Source organism: Sinocyclocheilus anshuiensis, unplaced genomic scaffold (assembly GCF_001515605.1).
Source record: "Sinocyclocheilus anshuiensis isolate Anshui unplaced genomic scaffold, SAMN03320099.WGS_v1.1 scaffold419, whole genome shotgun sequence".
Taxonomy (NCBI): domain Eukaryota; kingdom Metazoa; phylum Chordata; class Actinopteri; order Cypriniformes; family Cyprinidae; genus Sinocyclocheilus; species Sinocyclocheilus anshuiensis.
In genome coordinates, this window is record NW_015548228.1 from 630,742 (window position 1) to 654,266 (window position 23,525).

Below are 23,525 nucleotides of genomic sequence, written 5' to 3' on the forward strand. Positions count from 1 at the left end.
GATGTCCTTGAAAGACCCCTTGGATTGAAATAGCTTAATGTCAGCAACACTTTGTATATCACACCACCTTTAAGCCTTTACACAGTCCTTTCATGAATGCAAATATTTGGCTTCCAGTTTGGGAACCACCTGTTCCAGTCATTGTTAAACAATGGCAAAAAAAATCTATCTATATAAAAAAACACTACCCCTAATTTCTGTTGCATAAGATTTAATCTGTGGGCAAAATTGGTGATGTTTAAGATCATCTGTATTAGAGGGCTGTAGCAGTGAATCATGTGGCTCGCGCTGTGTCGGACCTCCGCGAGGCGCTGATCACTAGAGGAATGGGCATACGGTACACACCGCTGGATGCGCAGAAATCTCTTCAAAATGCCTACATTTTCGGTCATGTACAAGGGAGCGGTCATGATTAGCAGGTAAAAACCTTTGTTTTGTAATTTTGTGGTAGTTGAGCTGCATTACGGCTCGTTTTTTCAGCTCATTAGCTCCAGTGAGCAATAAGCGCTTGAGCGGTCTTGAGAGAAGCGTCGACATAACGCGCGTCTTCACTTCGTCCGCTACTGTTTTTGGAGACTTTGGGGTACTTTGTGGTACCTGGGCTGTGCTCAGGTGTGTCACTAACAAAGCGTGGTAATAATATAAGTGGCGAGAGAATGGAAAACGTGAGTAAATTGTGTTGAACGACGGTTACTTCACCATTCGTACTTATACAAATGATATTGACTGCAGTTAAAGCGTGGAAAAGTGCGTATTTGATTTAATTTTTCCGCTATATGCTTTGAAGAGTCCACACCACTATAAAGGATGTACTATTAATGTGCTCTAATCACCTAGAGATTATAATGTATTTGTGCGTACTCACTAAATCCATTCATACATACCTCGTGGAATTCATACAACTTTGCTAGGCTTTATGCGTTTTAAACCAGAGGTTTTTAAACTTTCTGATGCCAAGAACCCACCCAAAATGATGATCCATTTGCAAGGGACCCACTTTGTAAAATATAAAGGCAGCTGGATATTTTCATGTACAAAGACCATATGTGAGCACTATATTAAGCATGACATCTAGGACAACATGCTTTTTGCAAAATTAAATAATTGGCTTGTATAGCCTATGTCCATTACTCTAAAATACAAAATAAATCATTCAAATATAGGTGATCTGGAAAATATTTACTTTGTATAAAAATAACTATGTTAATGTAAACATGTTCAGTTAAATTCAAATGTATTTGTATAGCGCTTTTTACAGTATGTATTGAAAACATCTCCAGTGAGCAAAGCAAAAAAGAAACAAAAAAAGGAGACTAATAAATATTCTTGAATGTACAGGTATGCATAAACATTTGATGAACTCTCAGAAAACCATGTTTTTTTAAATTTCTTATTAGAATAAAATAACCATTATTAGTCCCACATTGATAGTTCAACGTGTGCCAGGAACTTTAACATCCCTAAAAAGATTAATTTTTCTGGATTTCCACTGACCCCCTACTTATTTTAAATGTCTGTTTTAGAGGGCGCTGTGCTGGGGACAGTGGACACTCTCTGTTACGTAACTCTTGTGAAGCATGTTTAGCTTGAATTGTAGCCTCAGACGAAGTCTTAGGTTCAAACAATCTGAAGTACAATTTCAAGGACATTGCAGTGAGTCTGCAGGAAAGGCTGGAAGCATGTAATCTTTCTGGTGTAGTACTGGTAAGTCACTGAACAACAAAATGCCCAAAGAATGTAAGTGTCCTGATAAATTGCCTACTAAAAATGAGGCCTCATAATATTCATTCCTCTTTCAACTGCATGAAAACAGTGTTTCCACTGCCAAAGGGTTGAGGTTCTTTAAAGGGGTCATATGATGCGATTTCAAGTTTTCCTTTCTCTTTGGAGTGTTACAAGCTGTTCGTGAATAGATAAGATCCCTGAAGTTGCAAAGACTAAAGTCTCAAAACCAAAGAGATATACTTTATCAAAGTTAAGACTCTGCCACGCCCCCCTAAAATGGCTGGTTCTAACACACCCCCACATATCTACCTCACTATGTGGGAATATTTGCATAATGCCGCCCAAATGTGCACGCAAAGAAAGAAGGCGTGGTTTCAGTAACCACAGTTAGTGTTGAAGCAGCCATGTCAGAGAGACGCTGTGTGTTTCTAGGCGAAAGCAAAAGCACTTTATTTGGCCTTCCAAAAGTAGATGCATTTAGGAATCTTTAAGATTACTTACAACAGAACAGCAATGCATTTTATGGACGACCGTTTCGTGAACCTAGGAGAGGAGGTAATTCTGACTTTGCTATGACAATCTGGCGCTTCTGAATCAGCGACTGTTTTGTTATTAGTTTAAGTATTTGCTATTGACTGTTCAAATGTGGAGTTTTGCTCATCGTGCGTGTGTGTGTGTGTGTGAGAGAGAGAGAGAGAGTGTGAGAGAGCATGCGAGAGAGCGAGAGAGAGAGAGAGCGCGAGCGAGAGAGAGAGAGAGCGCGAGAGTTGATCTGATGTTTCCAGCACATCTACATTATATTACGCCAGATTACTGTATTATATTACTTAGATGTATATTTATGACCCCTTTAAATTACTTAATTTTACTTAATGATTTAAGTAAAACATAATCACTGTTATGTGACTGAGTTTTCAAAAATCAGAATCACACACATTCATGAGAAAGCTCATGAAAAAGAGGAGCCTGTCTAAAGCAGGACATTCATGCTAAATAATTTATACTGATTCCCCACTGGAATGAACTGGTCTTGATACTAATAACAGTCCACAGGCACAGTGCGTACAGAAAATTCGCCCCCACATAAACTCACAGTGTATATATATTTTTTTCAATATTCAGATATGAATTGAATCACCAGCTTAAAATGTAACAGATTTTCAAGGGTTTGATTCACATAAAAAGGTATCTCTGAATCTAACAAGCCTTACTTTTGTTGCTAAGTTCAAAGTTTTCCATGTTTTAACATGGATGCTGCTTTTTTTCTCCATCCTGCACAGGACACTGATGGGTCCGTATGGAGCAGATCGAGCAGTGCATTCTATGGAGTTTACAGACTGTGAGAATGGATTAGGTAAGTGCCTCTTAAAATATTAATTTCATTGTACATTTGTGTGTTTGTATAATTTACCAAATATTCCATCAGATCTTCTATCAGAACACTCTGTCTTCAATCTTTGAGGACCACCTTAGAAATCACATTTTTTTGATAAATGCTATCTTTTGCGTGCGGATTGAGAATGAAGGGTTACTAAGAATTATTCAAGACATAAGAAAGGTATGGAGCAGCACATCTTTTAGTCAATTTTAATGAGGCCCATTGTACTGCATGCGTCTCTGATCTCTAATGGCCATGGGGAAGTGAAATAAGGTGTATGGGGTAGTCTCTGAGAGAAGCGATGGGATAGGTTTAGGGTACGGTTGTTTTCCAGTCTTTCAAGTCTTGCGCTGTCTTTGTTATATTTATTCCGCAGCCTGATCTCCCTCTTCACAATAGATCAAAAACATTATTTGAAGGCAGCTCTAAGCTCCTTAAACCTGTCCTTCTTATATCCCAACTTGCAGAGTCAACAATCCATTGTGTTACAAGACGTTTCTGTTTTAGGAGACATTTCCATGAATACAGACTCAGGAAGTGGAGTTCTGAATAAAAACAGCACCGATAAATCAAATATTTTACAACACATATTTGCAGTGCTATCATGTACAGACTTAAGTGTGACACTGCCATAAGCATTCAAGGGTTTTTCCAGGACACAGTCCTTACTTTGCATTTATTTTTGAGTTACATGACATTTTTTGAGTTTGAGTTTAGTAAAGAACATGCTTTGTGGATAACCGGGTTGCAGTTCTTTTCATTAAAGTGCTTCCAACTCTGAAGATTTATCTTGAAGTGAATCTATTAATATGCAATACCAGCTCAAAACTCAATTAGTGCCAATACGTTGTCTGTCTATTAATACCAGATAAGCCTGAAGCAAAAAGAGGATATTTGTTATTCCATGAGTGTGACTAAACCGTGTGACCAAAAGCGAATCTGAAGCATCTGTACTGTCCATCAAGGGAAGTGTCTTTTTAGCATGTTTTCTGCTTCTGAACGGCCTGCTAATGAATCATCCACAGGTATGGGTGTGAAAGATGCTCATCTCATTAAAGGCTTTCATGTTTTGGTGGCGTCTAAGCTCGTTCCTGTTGTTTCAACAATTAATGGCCTGACAACATTGATTTGCAGTTGCTCTCTCACATAAGGGATCTGCCATCCTTTCACACTGACATCTAGACAATGAGTTTATTCAATATAATTGTTTTTAGATGAACCCTAAGTTCATCAGTTTTCTTATTACATGTTATTGATCTTATTGTGAACAAATTCATCGAAAGTTTTTTTTTTACCACCTAATTTTTAATCAAAATATCATACTTGGGTCTTTGGGTGAAAAGTCCGATTTTTCTCTGTCAATGTATTTTGGGCGCCTACAATCATTTTGCCTGCTTAAATCCCACCCCTTTCTTAGGGCCTGTTCACACCAAGGACAATAACTATAAAGATAACGATAACGATATAGTTCTAAAAATCGTTCTCAATATTAAAGAATAGCAGAGTTCACACCACAGCTATAGCAATAAAGGCACAGAGAAACGATATCGTTGGAATCACTTTCAGAACAATTTTTTTCAGCTGATGAACGATAAAAACATCGACACCCAATCAGAATCCATCCTGCTATAACGAGCTCGAGAATTTAAAGCGGCAGACGCGCGTGCGCTGAAAATAAACAGACGATATCGTCCGCTGGTGTGGACGCTAATATCATTATCTTTATAGTTATCGTTCTTGGTGGTAACAGGGCTTTACAATCAACCTTAAGCTCACATTCAAATCTTCCTCCGTCCAGTCAACAACCGATGCATAGAACAAGTCCCTGCCCCTCCGTTTCTCTCGGATGTAAGACACAGTATGGAAGAAAAGCTCTGTTGCTACTTCCGTTTTGTCACAACTTTAACTCAGTATTTTTTGTTTATGTTGTACTGGACTCGTCTTGTTCTTAAAGGGACAGTTCACCCAAAAATGTAAATTCTGTCATTAATTACTCCCCCTTATGTCGTTCCAAACCTGTAAGACCTTCGTTCATCTTCAGAACACAAATTAAGATATTTTTGATGAAATCCGAGAGCTTTCTAACCCTCCCATAGACAGCAAGGGAACTACCACGATCAAGGCACAGAAAGGTATAAGGACATTGTTAAAATAGTCCGTGTGACATCAGTGGTTCAACCGTAATTTTATGAAGCTATGAGAATACTTATGGTACTCGTGGTGCTGTTGTGAATGCGCATCGAAAACTGACACAGAGGAGAAGAAATTGTTGAATGAAGTTATTTTTGTTTTCTTTGCACAAAAAAAGTATTTTGAAAATATTTTTCATTCATTTAATTCGATGTAAAACTTTAAAGATTCCCTTAACCTCAAAACCTTTAAACTCAGTGAAGTGAAACAGGATTCCTGTGTGTTTAACTCACTTAGTAATCGATTCAGTGCAGCACAGAGTTTACATCACTGGAAGAAGATCATTCTGTCACCAGGGAGATTTGGAGTTTTACAGAGATGCTGTGGCCCCCTGAAATCCAATAAACTAATTTCAGTCCACTTGATGACCTCAGGGGCGATGCAAACCTCACAACATATACCTGAAGCTCTGAAAGTCTTATGTGTGTAATACCTAAAACTAATACTGACCCGAGTCAGCTGAAAATCCTTACTTTGGGGAGACTCATTTGAACATAAGCCGTTTAAGACCTCTATTATCAGACTTGAAATCAGACACAAATGGACACATCTACAGCAGCTGGGGTGCAGTATTTATCATAGTTACATTAAGATTACTTTCCTTACCAAAGTGACAAATAATGTACACTGCTGTTCAAAAGTTTGGGGTAAAGTAAAACAGTAATATTGCAAAATATAATTGCAATTTAAATGGACTGTTTTCCATTTTAATATAATTTAAAACATCATTTAATCCTGTGATGGCAAAACTGAATTTTCAGCATCATTACTCCAGTCTTCAGTGTCATGTGATCCTTCAGAAATTAATCTAATATACTGATTTGATGCTCAAGAAACGTTTCTTATCATCAATGTTGAAAACAGTTGAACTGCTTAATTCTTTGTGGAAACCGTGATATATTTTTTTCAGGATTTATTTTTTTTTAATTAATAGAAGGTTCAAAAGAACAGCATTTATTAGAAATATAAATCTTTCATAACATTATAAATGTTTTTAATGTCACTTTTGATCAATTGTATGCATCCTTGCTAAATAAAAATATTATTATTATTATTATTTTTTTTTATCATACTGACCCCCATTATGTATTTCTGAATGGAAGTGTATGCTACAATTTACATTACACACAATACAAAGTATATTAAATGTTGAATGTTTTTGTTTTTAACTATTGATTGAAATGGTTTTGGGTTTCTAAAAGGGAACAAATGAGAGTTAAAGCTTTCAGCAGGCATCAGGTAAAGCTGACTATTGTTCATGGTAAACATAAGTCTGCTTTATCTCCTCTTGTTTAGTTAGAAAAAGGATGATTCACAGTCTGTTTAGTCAGAAAACAATAGTGAACATTCAGATCTTTAATTTCACAGTCACCTGTGAGCAAATTGTCAGTGCATACTGGCAATGTAGTGACATTTATTTGTCAATGAAAATGGCCATGCTGTCCTGTTGTAAAGAACCGCGGTGTGATTTTTGTGTTTGGCTTACATTTATTTGACTGAAACATATCAACAGCTAAACACAAGTATGAAAGAATATTTTACTTTGAGTAAAGCATGCTTTGTCTCTTCTTAAGGAATCAAAGTGTTCGGTGGTGTTAAAGAACTATCAGCAGAAGAATATGGCGTTTATGTGAAGAGGATCTTACCTGGTGGCCTTGCTTCCAGTGATGGTAAGTTGTCTCAAAGACTTTTTTTTAAATCACAGTTTGCCTTAACATTTATCCAGGTGGTCTCCTAAAATATTTTAAACAAAGCAAAACGTAGCTGGTGAAGCTAGTCATCCAGCATGGGAACTTGAAATCTGCTCGGACCAGTGAGTTAAATAGCTTTGATCCACATTATATTAGCTTTTGCTAATAAACAAAATGAATCAATCTTGTTAAGCATCTACTGTGGCATCTAGAGATAAGCTTTACATTTACACTGAAATCTGTTGAATGTGAAGTATAACAGCCACATAAACTGAACCTGAGAAATGTTAACATTCAGACACAAAATTAGAAAGGAATCTGTGTCAGTGCAGCTGTTTACATTTCTGCGAAACAGATTGTCTGTCTCACTGCGTATACCTCTGCTTAAGTCTCTCATGTGTGAAGCGTCATCCCTGTGCTTACAGTTAATGCCCCTGACGGACTGGAATTAGTGTCTGTCTCCCATTCTGCTGCTGCCGAGCACGGGGTATATGGGAGCTTATATGGGCGCATGCGCTCTGAGGGGGCTTTGCTTGTTTTTAGCCCCGCTCACACGATTCGTCTCAGCTCACCATTCAGAGAAGTCAGTAAGCTTCCTGGCTGATTTCTCTGGTTTGGTGGAAAGACAAACCAAGCATGCCGGTATCTACCTGGCAGACAGATATTCTGAGGGAATCTAGACAGCTTTTCACAGTACCGATAATCCAGGGTGACTGTAAAATCTGACACTGGAAAGGTGATATTTGGCTGAAGTGAAGTGAGTAGGACATAGGTGACCCCTTTGAGACTTTAACAGCTTGTTCCTTTCCAGATTTGATTTGTTCTGACAAGATATCTCAGAAGTGATGGTAGAAGGGGTCGAGAAGACGTAACCCTGACCTACATTTGAGAGAGATGTTATTAATATGTCCTACGGAAATAAAAAAGATTGAGGGCTGTATGCTGTCTCTTCTACTGCTGCAGTTTGCTAAAACACTTTAGGAGTTGGCAAATTATGGCACTAAACATTTTGAACAGTAATGATGGCCATATCTTAAACCAAAATGCAGTTTGGGAATCTATTCTGGGCTATTTACTTTTTATTTCTCATACAGGGCTGTTGGTCAAGGTCAACAGTATTGAAGTTCACATCACAGTCACCTTGCAATTTCCTTAGCGTGAAAAAAAGTATCTTTTTTATTTATTTAGGTTTTCAGAATTAGCTCTTTATGTTCTTAGTTCTTAAATGCCTTCATTTCTGACTCCTTCAAAGTGTACTACATATTTAATGACTGTATATATTACCGTTCAACCGTTTGGGGTTGGTGTGATTTTTTTTAAATGTTGTTGATAGAGGCTATTATATGCTCTCCAAGGCTGCATTCATTTGATTAAAAATATACAGTAAAACAGTAACAGTTGTGAAATATTTTTACAATTTTAAATAACCATTTTCTGTTTTAATATATTTTAAAATTGTATTTTTTCCTGTGATGGCAAAGCTGATTTTTTTAGCAGCCATTACTGCAGTCTTCAGTGCCACATGATCCTTCAGAAATCATTCTGATGTTTATTTATTATTATTTTCAATGTTGAAAACAGTTGTGCTGCTTCATATTTTTGTTATAGAACCATGATACCTTTTTTTCAGAACAGCAAAAATACAAAAAAAAAATTATTTGAAACAAAAATCTTTTGTAACTTTATAAGTGTCTAAACTATCACTTTTGATTAATTTAATGCATCCTTGCTGAATAAAAGTATTAACTTCTTTTGAAAAAATCTTACCAACCCCCTTGAACGGTAGTCTGTCTTGAACGGTAGTCTGTCTGCCAAGGCATTATTAGGTAAACTGCCAACTTATATTTGTAATCTTTTATCATATTATACTTGTAATTATAGCACTAGAAACTCTTACAAATTACATTTGACTGTTCCTAGAGTACGCTCTGAATTTGGCAAAACTGCCTTTTCCTCCTATGGTCCTAGGCTATGGAATGAAATGCAGAGTGTTGTGATGTTAGAAACAATTCCATCTCTGAATATTTTTAGAAATCTTTTGGAGTTCTACCTGGAAGAAACTTGTGAATGTTTTATGTAATTTTTAATATGATGTTGGATAATATTTTTTTATTTATTATTTTTTGTTTTGTTTTATGTGTGTCTAATCTGTATGTGAAACTTGCTGTGCTGCCATTTTGGCCAGGACTCCCTGGTAGAAGAGATTTATATCTCAATGGGATAATTCCTGGTAAAATAAAGGATAATATGGCAAAAAGTATTAATAATAATATCTAAAGAATACTGTATAGTGTGTAATATATATTTGTCAAGTCATTTCATGGGCTTTTATTTATGGTCTTTATGGTTTTTATTTTATTAATGTTTTATTAGGAAACCTGCAGCCTGGAGACCAAATCTTGGAGGTGAATGGTGAAAGCTTGATTGGCGTGACAAGTGAACGGTACATACCTTGCTCTCTTACTTTTTAATTAATATATTCTTCTATTCTGTTTGTGTGAACTTTTTGTGATGGCTATAGAGAAAATTAAGTCTGAAAATGCCTTAAGGATTGTAATGTTTTGGTCATTTATTCTCTTTTACCTCTTTTAACAGAAAACTTAAGCACTTTTAAAATACTTTATGTCTGATATTGTTGTTTGATTGCAGAGCGGTGGACATTCTTAGAGCAGCATCCTCAACCAATCATATGCGCCTTCTCATAGCCAGAGATGAGGAAGCCAGGTAAGCCACTGATCGATCCATTATAACAACAGCCCTGAAGATCACAAACTTCATTTCCATTAAGACTTTAAAAAAGTTGATTTTAAAAGCAGCTTCCAAAGAAAAAAACATTATGTTATCAAACCACATTGAGCACAATAGCCACAATTATAAAATATACACTACTATTCAAAAGTTTGGGGTCAGTAACATTTTTTTTTATTCAGCAAGGATGCTATTATGAGCAGAAAATCAGCATATTAGAATGATTTCTGAAGGATCATGTGACACTGAATACTGGAGTAATGATGCTGAAAATTCAGCTTTGCCATCACAGACATTTGAATAAATTACACTTAAGAATAAAAAAAAATTATTAGTTATTTTAAATTGTAATAATATTTACCAACATTACTGTTTTTGCTGTATTTTTGATGAGCATAAGTGACTTCTTTCAAAAACTGTACAAAATCCAACAGACCACAAAATTTTGAACAGTAGCGTGTTAAAAATATATAAAAAAAATATAATTAAAATTCATAATTATCTTTTAAAAATTAGTACTAAAGATTTAGCTTTTTAAGCTAAAGTTGTTTGTTGCTGTTTTTTTCAGACTTTACTGCTAATAGTCCTTTTCATCGCCAACCTGCCACAGAGTGACATTTAACCAACATTTTTCATCGTTTCTGAACACTCTCATCCACTGATATTGATCTATGGATATCTGACCTGAGTATCTTTCATTTGAATGTTCACCCCTTAGACGACATGTTCAATTATTCAATGAAAGATGAATAATTTTGTTCATAAACTAGATCTGACTGAGTATTGGCAGTGCATGTGAGTCTCTTGGTGTGCTATTCAAAGACAAGCTTTGGGCCCACAGGGCTCCCATACTGCCTCCTTCCACTGTTCACTTCACTCACTAGAAAAACACTATAAATGGAAAAACAGCATTCCTGCTTATGGAAATGCCAGTGACTTTTCACTCTCTAAAACTTTAGTTAAATTAGGTCTATTGTTTTCAAGTAATGGGCAATCATTTTTCAGGCGTGAACATTTATAATTTTCTTATTTCCCCCCATTTTTCATGTAAATGTGAAATTAGTCATTTTTCCTATTTTATGTTAATATACAGAAACAATTATAAGAAAGCTATTCACAGGTTAATTTCTTGAAGAAGCACTGTGATTCTAGACACTTTATAAACAGTATTTTTCAACATTATAACAGCTTTACTGTCACCTTTGATCCATTTAATGCATCTTTGATGAATAAAAGTATACATTTCTTAAAGAAAACTGTACTGACCCCAAACTTTTGATTATAGTATTGTATTATGTAATTATGCTTGCTCATTTCCCCTACTTTACAATTTGCTTTCACCTAAAATGCTCACTTAAGATTAATCTTTAAAAACATAACAATTTAACAGTTAAATGTAATATTTAGCAAAATTCAAAATGAATGTCCATTTTTCATACGGTACACTGTACAAATTTATTTTTAAAAGTTGTAAATAAAAAAATAAAAAATAATGTTTTACAAAAACCACCGATTCATGCAGCTTCTAGTTAAAATGAGTGAGTAAGCCGCTAGAATACAAGGATATTATATATTACTGGGCCACTGTTGGCTTTACGATTTTACAGGTATTTATCCAGATTTTGGTACACATCAGACATATATTAAGCAGAATCCCAGGTGTGTTTACTGTGAGAGTCAGTGGCATGACTGCAGTGTACTTTTGACCTTTACATAAGGACAGACTGGCATGAGATCAGTCCCATAGCAGATTGTATGAATGAAGGAAGAACCCTGCATTGCGTGCATGGAGATACTGAGGGAGCAAGAGTAAGGGAGAATGAGAACAGACTCACAGTTTAAACCATGATGAGATGAGTCCTTGCGTCTCAGTGCTTTAATCTGCGTTCTGCCCTTAACCAATGCGCATTGAGGGGATTACGCCGCTGCCTCCATGCAAAGACCTCCGCTGCCTTCACCCGCATATCAACAACCTGGAAGTCTACAGGGACCGAAAGACTGAGCGCAGCATTTCTGGGCTTTTTGTTTGTGTATATTAATGAGGAAAACGGTTTAGAATGTGCATGTATCCACAGCGGTTTATTGAGACAACGCTCAAGCCTTTTAGAGTCGACTCCTTGCCATATGCATCACAACCTTGTCTGACCTCCCTTTTTTTAATCCGCACTGATAACCCATCCTGAGGACGAAGGAAAAGGAGGAAAAAGCTCTTATTGCATTGCATCATGTACTTCGAAAGCTGTCACTTTGAGTACACCAAGATATTTTGGACTTAGAATAAATATGAATCGGCTCTGGTATGGAAGATCGCAAAGATCTATGGGTCTACAGTAGTTATTGAAGGCTTGGCTGTCCTTATATAGTCTTTTGAACCCACAAAGTTGCTTTGCATTGTAGTTAAAAGAAGCAAAGTTCTGCTTAGATTTGCATGTGTCTTTGGAGCCACTCAGGGACACCTGCATGTAGGTAAAGAGGCCAGTGGCCGACGCTGTGCACCAGTGCGTAATGAACACATGTCCATAAGTGAATATGGTTTGAGTCCAGTGACAGGACATTTCTGTTGACCTATATTTGACACTCAAGAGGTGTCTAGGGGAAAATGGACTGAGATGGAGGGGAATATTTAAATAGACTGTAGATGCTGCCCAGCTCAACTAAAGGCAACTAAAGAGAACTCAGCATGTTTATTTTTACTCAATAGGCTGATCACAAAATCCATTGGCATTGCTATATATTTCAGTAACAGTACACTGATTTGGCAGGACCAGTTGTTTTCCAGCAGTATATAACAACAAATAATTCATAAACACATTTAATGGAAAACAGCTGGTCCTATATATAACATATATAATATTATATATACTGTATATATATAATTTCCAGCTGTTGTTCAAAATTATGATTTATTTTATTTTTTATTTTAGGATTTGCCATGTTTTTTTCCTTCTTGTAGTGATGTGGAATATTTTAATCACTGTATGCTGCCCTCTACAGAGTCGTATATATGCTTAGAGCTTATTTGGATTGTGTAGATAACATTCCCGAGTCCTTCACAAACGAATTAACTGACATGATATTATTTTGGAATAGTGCAAGCTGTTCTTACATAATCTGAGGGCAGTAACTGTTATGTCATTTAGGTGTCTAAAGGTATTTGGGTTGTTTTGTATGATGTTATTGAAGGTTTTATTTTTTTTCTTGGTTGGTTACATTGTCGTTATTGTTAATTCCTCTTCTGTCTTTGTGTAGGAGAGAATTTGCAGAGCTCCTTGAAAAATACGGCTCAAACGGCAGCACAGGATCTACCAGGAATTCACCTATTCAGCATAGTAGGTTTCTATTTTTTAGTCATTGTCAAGTTTACAGTACATGAAATGTACATACATATTTAAAGGCATAGTATTGCCTTTTCTAAAGGCATTCATTTCTGTGCTCAGGTGTACTAGAATGTGTCTTTCCTCTTCCCTGACATAACAAAGGTTATGAAATGCTGACTCATGCAATATGATCCTCACAACTGGAGGAGGAGAGGGAGAAATTCACATCACATCTCTTCATCATCATCCTCTCTTTTTAACGTCTACATTTTTACTCTTTCTCAAATATATATGTAAAACAGCAGAAGTACAAACTGTTTGTGTTTTCGAAAAAACAATCTCTTTTTTGGACTCAAGTCAATTATAATTATAATGTTTAGGGGAGAAACAAATTAGTCCTTGAAAATGGCTTAAGACAGCGCATTTGTCCATTATGCAATTTGGAACATCTGTTCCTGCCGGAGGAAAGACGCTCCACAGGAAAAGTTTTTGGGAGCGGAGCGTGTGCTCATGCACTGGCTGCTCAGTCTGATCCCTGCTCTCCCCTCAGTGTAGAATATTCTAATGATGTAACTTGCTTTAAGCACAGCAAAGAGTTTAATTCGAGTCTTTAATTTAAAAGTGCAAATGAGACGGAGCTTTGGTCAGAGGTCTTCATCTGGACATTTTCTTTGACAATACAACAAAGTTCAGTTTGCAAACTTCAACTCATGACTTCTTATGAGCATGACAGCTTCTCTTGATTTCAGCACACCTTTTTATGTACACTACTGTTTAAATGTTTGAATCGTTCAAATAACTGTTTTCTATTTTCCATTAATATTTAATTTATTCCTACGATGGCAAAGCTGAAGAAATATTCAAGAAATATTCTGTATTATTATCAATGTTGAAAGCAGTTGTGCTGCTTCATATTTTTATGGAAACTGTGACACACTTTTTTCCAGGATACTTTGATGAATAGTAAGTTCAAATTAACAGCATTTATTTGAAATACTGTAAATCTTTGATGAATTTAATGCATCATCATGCTGAATAAAAGTATGAATTTCTTTAAAAATAAATAAATTAATACAAATCTTATTCACCCCAAAATTTGAACGGCACTGTATAACAAGCAAAGTTCTGTATCTTTATTTTTAGTTGGTTTGGATTAACTCTTATTCTTTAGATACTAAAGCCGCTATTATTGTTGAAATAGATGAATTGATGGGTTGTATCAATGGCTCTTATAAAAGCTTTCACAATTACTAACTACCTAGTATTATGTCAGTGTTGACATCAGGCAATTTGTGATCATTCATTTTTCACTCGCGTCTTTATCCATCTTTTTTGTGCTAAAGCAGGCAGATACTTGGACAGCACATCATCAGGGTCTTCATCCAGATCTCAAAGTCCTCTATTGCTTAGTCCTGCTGGGTCTCAGAGTAACTACAACAATACAGGACCCTTGCTACGGTCCCTAAGGTACTGGAAAACAATGATTTAGTTGTGTAAAGTTTACTTACTGAATTGTTTAACTATTTTGACCAATAGTTCATTCTAGTAATACAAAGTTTGTGTGTGTGTGTGTGTTTGGTTTCAGTCACCCAGGTGAAGGGGTGATTCAGCTGATATCAATCGCTCGCTTCTGCAGTCTGGGTATTACAGTCGGCGGTGGCTCCAACAGACCTGATGGGCCTGCAGTTTTCATCCAGGAAGTGCTGTCTGGAGGAGATTGTCATCGGGTGAGAGAGTGGGACTCTGTAATATACTGTGTGAGCATGTATTTGTGCATAATCTGGGTGTACACAGAAATCATGATTCATCAAAACGTTTTAAACTTACGTTGCTAAATTTAGAATCTATTTAGAGCCAACTTCACAAAAACACAGTTAAACATATAGCTTGATCTGAGACAAGTTTTGGATCAAGAAGGACAGAAAAACATTTATTGCAGTTGTTCTCAACCTTTTTGACTCCAAGGACCCCCATTGACCAAGATTTCCAACAATATTTGATGGCCCAATGCCTTTTCCATTTGTTCATGATTTACTGGATAAGGATAAGAATTTAAAGAAAAGAAAATGTATATACATATATATCAGGGGTATTTCCTCCGAGGAGACAAGGGAGGCATTGTCTCCTCAAAATATTGGATGAGAAATAAAATTTGTTGAACAAAAATAAAACAATGCCAATATTACAAAATATAACAATAAAAAGTGTATAAATCACTCGTTTTTTCTAAAGAAACATTGTCCAACAGCGACACCAGCAGGTAAAGTTACAGCGGGTTTCCACATCTCTCTCGCTTCCCCTGAGCCCATTGAGTTTTAACAGACCAACTAAAGCGTGCAGTGGGTGGTAATTGAGAATGAATGGGGGAAAGTCACATGAGAAGAGGCAATGCCTCCATCGTGATATGATTTGATATGACTGTTTATGTTCAGCTGTGATTGGTTCAAGCAATAAATCCCGCCTCTTGTGTTTGTGTGCATTCCACGTTCGCGAATCAGTCTGAATAAACAATATAATGGGAAGTTAATTGGAAGACTAATTTAAAAAAGTATGTAAACACCTCACACACATACAGGTGCATCTCAATAAATTAGAATGTCATGGAAAAGTTCATTTATTTCAGTAATTCAACTCAAACTGTGAAACTCATCTATTAAATAAATTCAATGCACACAGACTGAAGTAGTTTAAGTCTTTGGTTCTTTTAATTGTGATGATTTTGGCTCACATTTAACAAAAACCCACCAATTCACTATCTCAACAAATTAGAATACTTCATAAGACCAATAAAAAAAAATTTTTTAGTGAATTGTTGGCCTTCTGGAAAGTATGTTCATTTACTGTACATGTACTCAATACTTGGTAGGGGCTCCTTTTGCTTTAATTACTGCCTCAATTTGTTTCCACGACATTCTAATTTATTGAGATGCACCTGTAGATATCACCACTTTACGTCAAAATATATACTTATGGTTTCAACGCAATGTTTTAGGTATTGATATAGATATGTTTTAGATATAGAGCTTGATATAAAGATATATCTGGATTTTTAGTGGTTTCAGCTTACTTTGATACTTGTTTTGCCTTATTTAAGTCATCTTAAACCCCCCTTGGAAGTTAGCTGAGGCCCCCTGTTTGAGAACCACTGTTAAATTATGTTTTAACTGTTTAATTTTGAGAATAACAAGTGCTGAATGGCTGAGCAGGTAAGGTTGTGTGGGCAGCTTGTATATGGAGATGGTTTGGGTGCGTATTAAGCTAACTACTAATTGTAAGCATCATCATTTGTCTTTAAATTATGATTAAATGAGACAGAGAAAGAGAGAGATCAGTGGACATAAATGAGTGGGATATGTCACACAATTAGAGGAAGTGTTTAGTCTGAGCTGGAGAAGAAACAGATTATAAACCTCCAAGAATCTTCTCCTGCAAAGCAAGGATCACTCAGCTTTTTACACCTTACCATTAAGCTCTAACACATTTAGCCATCTTTATTGCAGAGGGGGTTCGGATTAAAGTGAGGATGACATCCTAGAATGTCAGAGTACTGCGTTATAGCCTGAGCCAGTGCAAAGGTTTCCTCTTAAGCCAGTAGACATCTCCTGGAAACCGTCTTAAGCAATTTATCCCCTGCTTTACATTGTCTTGAGTGTTTTCCCTGATAGACAAAATAGGTAAAGGCTCCGCTGGGCTGTTCTGGGGATGGGCAGTACTGTCACAGCAGACTAGAGGTCAGGTGTACAGAAGGCTGTCTAGGGCATCGCCCTCCCTGTGGAATATAAAACTCAGAATGGGGAGGGGAGCTGTAGCATTCACCTACAGGACTATTGTGCTGAAACTCAGATATTCAATATCACTTAGATTTTCAGTGTCAGATTGTTGGCCATCTGTGACACCTATTATATAAGGTCCCATGCATGTCTGTTTTGAATCAATGATCAGAACTCAGAGCTATCTGAAATAAACCCTGTTTTTTGTTTTGTTTTGTTTAGTCCTTGGTTTTAGCGTTTACTTGCATGTAAGTGGTATCTCCAAAAACAAGAATCACTTTTATTGTTCCTCATAGTTGGAACTGCAAAAATAGTTTTCTTAATATTTTTGTCTACAGTAAAATTGGTACATTCAAAGTTTGGGGTCAACATTTTTTTAAAGAAATTAATATTTTTATTCAGCAAGGATGCATTATATTGATCAAAAGTGACAGAAGAGACATTTTAATTTATAAAAATATCAAGCAGCACAACTGTTAATAACATTAATAATAAGAAGCAATGTTTTATAAGCAGCAAATCAGCATATTAGAATGATTTCTGCAGAATCATGTTACACTGAAGACTGGAGAAATGATGCTGAAAATTCAGCTTTGTAGCAACAGGAATAAATTACATTTTAAAATGTATTAAAATAAAAAGTTTTTTTTTATTTTTTTTATAATTTTCAGTATTACTGTTTTGTTGTATTTTTGATCAAATAAATGCAACCTTGGTGAGCATGAGAGAAAAACTTTTTTTTTTTTAATAAACTTCCTGAACCCAAAATTTTGAAGAGTAGTATAGGGATACACAGATAAGGACATTTTGGCAATAACTGTAATTACTTATATTTTTAAGCAAATAACCAATGTATTGGCAGATATCAAATATCAGTCTAAAATTTGTGAGACTAAAACAAACAAAAAACTTACAACTTCTGTTTTAAAAGAAATGTATCTTCAAGAAATATCAGGTGGTCAGGTGGTAAAAGTTGTAGCTCTTAGAAAATTCCCAGTTTACAAGTTGTAATTACGAGTTCTACAAGGATGTGAATGCTTTTTACAAGTTGGCATCTCGTAATTCCAGTAATTACGACATGGCATGAATGCACCTTAAGAAACGGCTAAGATACAAAATGCTATGTATAAAAAATTTGGCAGGCTCTAAGTAAACATTATTTTAGTTGTGTTATAGGTGCACCAACAGCAAAACTGATGATTTTTTGGGCCAGTACCGATATGACTGCTAATACATCGTGCATCTCTTAACCCCCAATTTCTGGAAATGCTAGGGAGCGGATAGGACTTTTGCCACAGTTGTGTAGTTTTAGTGTCTCAGAGGGGATGGAGTTGCTGTAGTGGTGTCCTCTGTGACATGAGGTCTCAGGTCTCCACCTGGTGATGAGTAGTACAGTGGCTTATGTTCCTGCTGATCCTGTTGGCACAGCTTTCTCAAACAATGTCTGCCATGAATTGTGACTGATCAGCAACATTTAGTAAGGATTTTCATTCCTTTGGCCTTATAGGATGGACGGCTCAGACCCGGAGATCAGCTTATCGCCATTAACAAGGAGTCATTGATAGGAGGCACGTATGAGGAGGCCAAAAGTGTGCTCAATAAGGTCAAATTCAGGTATTCACTCTGTTCAATGTAGCTTTATGTATTTTGATCAATGTTTAATCAGTATCTTTGTACATCTTTCTTTTACATAATGTATCTTTTATCCCTGTTCTTTGCCCTTGAAGTCAGGAACCAGTGGTGGATATTGCCTTCATCCCAGGAAAAGGACCTTTTTCCAACAGCCCATTGTTGCATAATGGAGTTCAGAGGGGGGTTGGGAACGGATACAACTCCAGCCGGTTAAAGGTTCATGTCCGATCTCCTGAGGTTAGTGTTTACTAGTGTACAGATCATGTCGTGTCTTTGGCATTTCAACAACAAGAGAGTCTTGTGGCTTACATAATACACACACTTGCCATGGTCTTTCTGCTAAGCATGCAATGCTTCATAATTTTCTTCTTGTAGATGCGACGAGAGGAAACCGCTCCAGTGCTTTCATCCTCCCCGGATATCTGCCCTCCAGACATACAGGTTTCAGGTACATTTCACGAAGGTGGACTCATATATCTAACCCCCTTAACTCCATCTTAATAAGCTTTGCTGCTAGTTTCCACCCATTCTCATCACCCACATGAACAGTGCAGATTTTGTGATTTATAAGGCTCATATTTTCCTTTTGAAAGGAGTGCTCTAATTTCATAACCTTTCGAAACGAGTGCATTTTGTTCAAAGTAATCACAAGATCTTGTGCTCTTTGTGCCTTTCTATCATACTACATTATTGTTTTACTGCAATATTTTTTAATTTACAGAATTCAACATTATATAAAAAAATATATATATTTACTTGAGTGTCAAAATTTCATAAATACAAAATTTTAGGGTTAGAACATTTAAAAAAAAGAATTTAATACTTTTAATCAGCAAGGATGCATTAAATTGATCATAAGGGACGGTAAATACATTGATGTTATAAAAGATTTCTTTTTCAAATAAATACAAAAAAAAAATATTTTGAACTTTCTTTTCATCAAAGAATCCTGAAAAAAAAGCAAAATTATTAAGAGGCACAACTGTCTTCAGCACTGATGATAAGAAATGTTTTTTGAGCAGCAATTCAGCACATTAGAATGATTTCTGAAGGATCATGTGACTCTGAAGTAATAATGTTGAAAATTCAGCTTTGACATCACAGGAATATATTACATTTTAAAATGAATTATAAATAAAAACAGTTACTTTAAATTTTAATAATATTTCAAAATATTGATCAAATAAATGCGGAGCATAAGAGACTATTTTTTAAAACGTATCTTACCGACCCAAACAATAACAGTAATAATTCTACATTATGAATTATAATTATAAATACTAAAAACAGAATTCAGAATATATTTCAAGAAAACAACGATACACCATTTTTTCTTCTCAAGTACATTTACCTTATTATAAGAATATACCTTGTTATATTTACAAAAAGATAAGATGATATTCTTACTGGAATAAAAAAACCAAACATTAATTATTTGTATTTTTAATATTAACTTTTAATTTAATATAGATATTTTGCAGTAAATTTATTGTTACTGTGTTTGTAGTTTACATCCTTTAAAATCCTTCATGGTTACAGACTAAAAGGGAAAATACCTGTGGTGTTCAAGTGCAGGTTCATGAATACAGAAAGTAGTTGCTCTTTAAATTACTGTACCTTACAGATTGCACCTTGCCTCAGTGCAAGTAGCAGCTAAAATTAACCAGCGCTCAGAGAAACGGGATTCTTGCAAAGCAATTATTTGTTTTCAAAGAGAAAGATTGGGGATTAGTCAGTAGCAGTGTTTGGATTTTAATCAACGGTTAGTTGCAAAGTAATCTCTCGGTGCTGCGGAGGTCGGGCATGTATGTGAGGTGTTTAAATTAAACAATCAAATTCTTGAAGACGTACCAAAAGAAGAGAGGAAGGCCTCTTTCATGTCGAGTCAGATAGTGCTCTTATCTCAGTTCACAGCAGCTGGGTAGCTGTTTGGTACAGATTGGTTTGCCGTGCATAGTGTGTAATCCTTTCTTGGGGCACAAAATGGGATTGATAAATTGTTAAAGAAACCATACAGAGAAAGCCACTTGTAACGTGTGCTGGCTGTCTAAGAAGCGCATGATGCAGGAGTAGTCCAATAAAGTCTTTTATTATAATCCACAAAGCAAACGCAAGGAATCGAGGAACTGGGATAGCACAACACGTAGACCAAAATACAAATAATAGTGGACAGGTAACTAAGGAACAGACATGGCTTATAAACACAGGGACTAATGGGATAATTGATGACACAACAGGTGGGAACAATGAACTGATCAAGACACAGGCAAAACTAGGTCACGGGGAGCAAAGCAAAACACAACAGAAACGTGACGTGACATTTCGCCCCTTCCCGGAATGGCGCGTCCTCGCGCCGACAAAAGAAGTCCAACAGAGGAGGGAGTGTTCAGGAGGCGGCCGATGGGTCGAAGGACCGAGGTGGAGTCCAGGACTCGGAGGCTGGAGGCGGCGACAGGGGATCCTCAGGCCCCGCCCGGAACGGCGCATCCTCACGCCGACAACAGCAGTGCAACATTGGTGGGAGGGTGGGGGTTCAGGAGGCGGGCGTGGGGCAGGTGGGGGGCAGGCAATGGGAATGGGGCATAGTTCATAGGACCAGGGCGGAGTGGATGGAGGCAGGAGCGAGGGAGGAGCCCGGAGCAGGAGGAGCCAGATGGAGATCCAGAGGCCAGCCAGGATAGTGGACCACGGTGGAATCGACGGCGGGAGGAGCCATGGTGGAGAAGGGGGCGACAACACCAGGGGGCCGACTGACGGAGACTGAGCAGCTGGAGGTGGAGACCCAGGTGGAGCAGAGCAGACTGAGAGCCAGGGGATCTGACACAGAGGATCCGGAGGGCCAAGGCGGTGCAGAAGGCTCAGGCGGCCGAGGCGGAGGCGGGGATCCGGAAGACCGCGGCGGAGCTGGAGCGACTGAGGACAAAGGGAGCCAAGGCGGAGCCGATGGGTCGAAGGACAGAGGTGGAGTCCAGGACTCGGAGGTTGGATGCAGAGACGGGATCTTCACGCCTAGGCGGAGCTGGAGACTGGAAGTCCTGAGGCGGATCAGAGCGCACAGATGGCGCTGACTGAGGGTGAACTGAGGGACTGACGGGAACCAGTGGAGACAGGGATGAGAAACTGGCTGGTTTTAGGAGAGGAGGCGGGAGAGGGAGGCTGGGAGGGAACACAGAAGCTGGGCGGAACCAGCGGAGACACAGGAGACTCGGGAGCACTGGGTATTACCTCCCCAAACCAGTCTATTAAGTCCATTTGAAAAATGTCCATAAGTTCCTCATAATATCCAGTGGCAGCTCACCCTCAGTGGCGGGAGTATGGGCGGGGCTTCTCTCCAAGCCCTCGATCTCCACCAAAGCTCCCTCGGGGACTGGCGATGTTGCAGGCTCACGCACCTGGTCAGAACGATCTTGAGGCTCAGGCTCCGGGGCGATGATAGGCTCAGTCGTGGTCTTGCACGCTGGCTCTGGTGTTGCGGTGGGCCCAGGCTCTCCGTCTGCGTTGGTGTCAGGTAATTGCTCCGTGCCACTGGATGATCGCTGGCTGGGATTTGTTCCTCAGCGGGGCAAGCAGAGAAAAACAGTCAATTTCTCTCCAGCACCCACTCCACGAAAGCAGCGAAATCCTCCTTGGGACCGTTCGCTGGCAGACGCGCCTTACACCCCTCGCTCAGGCTGGTGTAATAAAAGATACTACGGATGCATCGATACCAATACTGGTATCGGTATCGGGCCCGATACTGGTCTCCTGTACTCGTACTCGTACTCGTACTCGTTGAAAAGTCATGAAAATCTATTTCATAATTCTCTGTATAGTAGAATTATGTTTAATCAGATCCTGAATTTCGTTGCGGGATTGCGCATACATCGCATTACTCATTCCCGCAGCTTTCGACTTTAAAATGAGGGAAATTACTGCAAAACCTTTATTCAATATAGCGTGTAGGTTAGATGAGTAAATAAATCCACACAAACCATCAGATGAAAACAGCGTGAGTGATTCAGCTGTACCGCGTCTTCTCTCTTTGACTTTCGTTTCACATCGACGCAGCTGCTGCACGCTGCGATAGAAGACTTTAGCTCGCGTTTCAGGACAGTTGACAGAATTGTCAATTGCCTGATCGGTCATTGTTGCATCATCACAAAAATGTATTATTTTCACGTCTTTTTAAGCCATTCGGTACTCGCGCTCTCCAGAGGCGCGTGCGCTCACAGTCACATCCAAAGCGTCATAGTAACAGCTGTCTGAATAATTTTTGGTTGATTGTAATCTATTACATACCTTCCTATCAAAGTTATCTAACATTATCAAGATGAATTTGTTCTGACACAGTTTAACTCGGAGTTCTTGTCATATTTTATTACCATTTTCTAAACTATAGCGAATAAACTGTGATAATGTGAGAAATGTTGAAGGTGTCTGAATAAATTTTGGTTTGACTATCTATTTGATAAATGAAGTTAACCAACTAACATTATACATACCCTTTTGGTTTCTGTACCCAATATTTAAAAAATGTACAAATGCAATAAAAATATCGGTATCGGCAAGTACCAAAAATAAAAGTATCGTATCGGGCGAGTACTGGAAAAAGTGGTGTCGGTGCATCCCTAAAAGATACAGAGCGAGCAGTTGGGAAAGTGTGTAAGGCACGCCAGATCTAAAAAGTCCCGGGTATGGTCCTCCAGCGTGCGATCCTGTTGCTCCAGGCACAGTAGTTGGACAGCCGGTAAATTAATTCAAGGAGAGGGGAGAAACAAAAACAAAAAAGTTAGAAAAACGCCACTATTACGTTACTCAATTTGAGGGTCTGCTATTCTGTAATGTGTGCTGGCTGTCTAAGGAGTTCACGATGCAGGAGTAGTCCAATAAAGTCTTTTATTATAATCCACAAAGCAAACACAAGGAATCGAGGAACTGGGATAGCACAACACGTAGACCAAAATACAAATAATAGCAGACAGGGAACTAAGGAACAGACAGGACTTATAAACACAGGGACTAATGGGATAATTGATGACACAACAGGTGGGAACAATGAACTGATCAAGACACAGACAAAACTAGGTCACGGGGA

At 37.7% G+C, this 23,525-nt stretch overlaps 1 protein-coding gene across 1 annotated transcript in view; it reads left to right on the forward strand.

The window, feature by feature from the left end:
* Positions 1-240: 240 nt before the first annotated feature.
* The window catches only part of LOC107654504 (syntaxin-binding protein 4-like), a 38,193-nt gene continuing 14,908 nt past the window's right edge, over positions 241-23,525 (forward strand). The window contains exons 1-11 of the mRNA XM_016441588.1: positions 241-419; positions 3,006-3,079; positions 6,868-6,963; positions 9,358-9,427; positions 9,634-9,708; positions 12,982-13,061; positions 14,393-14,516; positions 14,635-14,776; positions 18,327-18,433; positions 18,547-18,688; positions 18,827-18,899. Of these exons, the coding sequence (XP_016297074.1) occupies positions 352-419; positions 3,006-3,079; positions 6,868-6,963; positions 9,358-9,427; positions 9,634-9,708; positions 12,982-13,061; positions 14,393-14,516; positions 14,635-14,776; positions 18,327-18,433; positions 18,547-18,688; positions 18,827-18,899 (1,051 nt within the window). The 5' untranslated portion in view covers positions 241-351. The remainder of the gene's footprint in view (positions 420-3,005; positions 3,080-6,867; positions 6,964-9,357; positions 9,428-9,633; positions 9,709-12,981; positions 13,062-14,392; positions 14,517-14,634; positions 14,777-18,326; positions 18,434-18,546; positions 18,689-18,826; positions 18,900-23,525) is intronic.